Below are 3369 nucleotides of genomic sequence, written 5' to 3'. Positions count from 1 at the left end.
TTCCAGGGCCTCCACAACCTCCATGAGCTTGACCTCTTCTCAAATCAGATTCACGTGAGTAAGGGAGAGATGGGAGGTGTGTGTACGGGGTGGGGGAGGGTGATGTGGGCTGGATGGGAAGGGATGTGTGTGTGGGTGTGGGTGTGTCTGTGTGTGGTGGGTGATGGGAAGGTAAGTTATGGGTTGTGTGTGGGGAGTTCGTGGTTGTAGTGGTGGTGGAAGTAGTATAGTTTCAGTAGTAGTAGTAGTAGTAGTAGTAATAGTAGTAGTAGCTATTGTTTTTGTTGTAGAAGATGAGTGTTTGCTATCGTGAGGAGGAGATAGCGTTTCAAAGCTAGTCCGCGCATAGTTAAGTGGTATAGGCGGCGAGGTGTTGTAGAAGAACAGATTTTCGAGGACGTAAAAGGGACGAGAGAGCGTTTCAGAGCTTTTCCGTGCTAAGTTAGGTGGTAGGAGGCGAGGCGTTGGAAAAAGAAGAGTTTTTTGAGGGCATAAGATGGAGGAGAGAGCGTTTCAGAGCTTTACCGTGCTAAATTTGGTGGCAGGAGGCGAGATGTTGGTGTAGAGGAGTTTTTAAGGGGCAAGAGGGAGCAGATAGCGTTTCAGATCTTTACCGTGCTAAGTTTGGTTGTATAGGTGGCGAGGTGTTGCAAAGGATGAGTTTTTGTTCCCAGAAGATCTAAGAAAGAGCGTTTTATAGCTTTTCCGTAGTTAGTTAGGTGGTAGGAGGCGAGGTGTTGCAGAAGGCGAGTTTTTTGTTATTGTAAGAGGATGGAGAGAGCGTTTTATAGCTTTTCCGTAGTTAGTTAGGTGGTAGGAGGCGAGGTGTTGCAGAAGGTGAGTTTTTTGTTATTGTAAGAGGATGGAGAGATCGTTTTATAGCTTTTCCGTAGTTAGTTAGGTGGTAGGAGGCGAGGTGTTGCAGAAGGCGAGTTTTATGGAGATCGTTTTATAGCTTTTCCGTAGTTAGGTAGGTGGTAGGAGGCGAGGTGTTGCAGAAGGCGAGTTTTTGCTGTCGTGAGAGGAAAGAGAGCGCTGGTTACAGAGTTGTTGTATATGGAAGACGAGTTTGCTATCATAAGACGGAGGGCAGAGCGTTGGTTACGTAGAAGATAGCTAATAGTTTACACAGAATATAGGTGATAGGTTACATATAAGATAGGGGATAGGTTACATAGAAGATGGATGATAGATTGCATAGAAGATAGCTGAGATTACATAGACGATTGGTGTTCTCTGCGGGGCGTCTGCGCGGGGATAGCTTTGATGTACATTCATTAGTGTTAGTATTAGTTATGTTCGAAGCTACGTCAGAGATCAAAGGAGTGAACGCGGCAGCTGTATTGCCCTTCACACGTAATACCAGTAATTCAATATATGTTACTTCTTTGTTAATTTTCATATGAACGTCTATTAATCTTTGTATCTATGTATTTGTCTATTTTAATCAATTTTTACATAGATGAATAGGAAGAAACAGAGTAGGGAAGAGAGAGAGATTGTCAGGATGAACGGCTTACACAGATAGGTAGATAGGCTGATAGATAGACATGTGGATAGATAGATAATGATATACTAACAAACAAAGTATATAATTACGTCCTTCCCCTGAAAAAAAAATACAGTGACCTAAGAAATGGCTGACGACTATGATGAGTAGCGGGCTTTTTTTTATATTATTGTCTCCTTTTTTTGTGCCCTTGAGCTGTCGCCTTTGTCGTAAAAAAAAAAAATAATAAAATAAAATAAAATAAAACTGACCCTCCCATTCGTCTGCGCCCCGTCAGGTGATCACGCCGGACACCTTCAAGGGCCTCCAGTCGTTGGTGCGTCTCGACCTCCACAAGAACCGCATCGAAGTCATCGGCGACAAGACCTTCCGGGACCTCCAGGCGCTGCGGGTGCTGGACCTTCAGGAGAACTCCCTCAAGTACATCGCCCCCAACGGCTTCTTCGGCCTGGGGCAGCTGCAGCACCTCAACCTGCAGGTGGGTGGGTGGGGGAGAGGAGGGGAAGGAGCAGGGAAAAGGGCGTGTGGAGGGGGGATGCTAGGAGGCCTGTTTGTATGTGTGTGTGTGTGGGGGGGGTAGGAAATCTGTGAATGTGTGTGTGTGTGTGTGGGCGGACGGGGGTTCTTTGTGTTGTGGGGGAGGATGTGTGTGTGTGTGTGTGTGTGTGTGTATCTTGTGTGTGTGTGTGAGAGAGAGAGAGAGAGAGAGAGAGAGAGAGAGAGAACTGACATTTCCGCTGGCAACTTATTTCTATTTACTGATATAAAAACCTACACTTGGCGGTCTTTTTTTTTTCCCCTTTAAACTGTTTTCTTGAATATAAAACAGTATATATGTGTGTATGTATAGTTATGTATCTGTGTATGCATGTATCTATCTATGTATCGAATCTCCTAACCTACTCCTCCCTCTCCCCACTCTCCCTCCCCACTCTCCCTCCCCACTCTCCCTCCCCACTCTCCCTCTCCACTCTTCCTCCCCACTCTTCCTCCCCACTCTCCCTCCCACTCTCCCTCCCACTCTCCCTCCCCACCCCCTGCAGGACAACAAGCTTCTCACGCTGGGTGCCGAGGTGCTGCGTCCCGCCCCCAGTATCCTGCACCTCGACATCCGCGCCAACGTGCTGGAGACCCTCACGCTGGAGACCATTCAGCCGCTCATCGAGAACCTCAACAACGATTCCATGCAGTTCTTCCTCGAAGGTGAGTACCCCTGAGACGGTGTTCTTGTTGTTGTTGTTGTTGTTGTTACTTCTTGTTGTTGTTTTTCTTGGTTTGTTTTTAGTTTCATTTCAAGTTTGTTTTTCTGGTTTCTTTTTAAGGTTTCTGTTTTTTTGTGTTTTTTTCTTTTCGTTTTAGGTTTTTTGTTCTTTTCTTCGTTTTTTTTTAGTTTTTTTCTTGGTTTCTTTTCAAGCTGTTTTTTTTCGTTTTAGATTTTTTGTTCTTTTCTCCGTTTTTTTTAAGTTTTTTTTCTTGGTTTCTTTTCAAGCTGTTCTTTTTTTTTCTTCTCGTTTTAGATTTTTTGTTCTTTTCTCCGTTTTTTTCTTGAGTTCTTTCCCAGGTTTCTTGTGTTTTTACGGTTTCTTTAAAGGTTTATTTTTTTCTATTATTTTTCTATTTCCTTGACTTTTCTTGACGCATTTTCTTAATTGTTCTTCGTGATTCAGTGCGCTCGTATTTTTTTTTTAGCGCGTCTACTTGCGCGGTTGTGTGTTTCTACCCGAGTATTTCCAGCGTCGTAATACTTTATATGCCTATTTTTTTTTATATATATATTTCGTAGTTTCTCTCGTGCGATTTCCCACGTGTGACATTTTTCTAGCGTGTCTACTTGCGCGGTTGTGTGTTTCTACCCGCGT

At 44.1% G+C, this 3369-nt stretch overlaps 1 protein-coding gene across 1 annotated transcript in view; it reads left to right on the top strand.

The window, feature by feature from the left end:
• LOC126990629 (connectin-like) overlaps window positions 1-2742 on the top strand; it is a 102514-nt gene extending 99772 nt beyond the window's left edge. Inside the window, exons 5-7 of the mRNA XM_050849316.1 lie at window positions 1-54; window positions 1788-1988; window positions 2554-2742. The exon at window positions 1-54 is cut by the window's left edge and continues 255 nt beyond it. Coding sequence (XP_050705273.1) covers window positions 1-54; window positions 1788-1988; window positions 2554-2727 — 429 coding nt within the window. The 3' untranslated portion in view covers window positions 2728-2742. The remainder of the gene's footprint in view (window positions 55-1787; window positions 1989-2553) is intronic.
• Window positions 2743-3369: the final 627 nt, after the last annotated feature.

The sequence above is a fragment of the Eriocheir sinensis genome, chromosome 6 (genome assembly GCF_024679095.1).
Source record: "Eriocheir sinensis breed Jianghai 21 chromosome 6, ASM2467909v1, whole genome shotgun sequence".
NCBI lineage: Eukaryota > Metazoa > Arthropoda > Malacostraca > Decapoda > Varunidae > Eriocheir > Eriocheir sinensis.
Note: the sequence above shows the minus strand (reverse complement) of the source record. Positions and strands in the feature narration are given on the sequence as shown.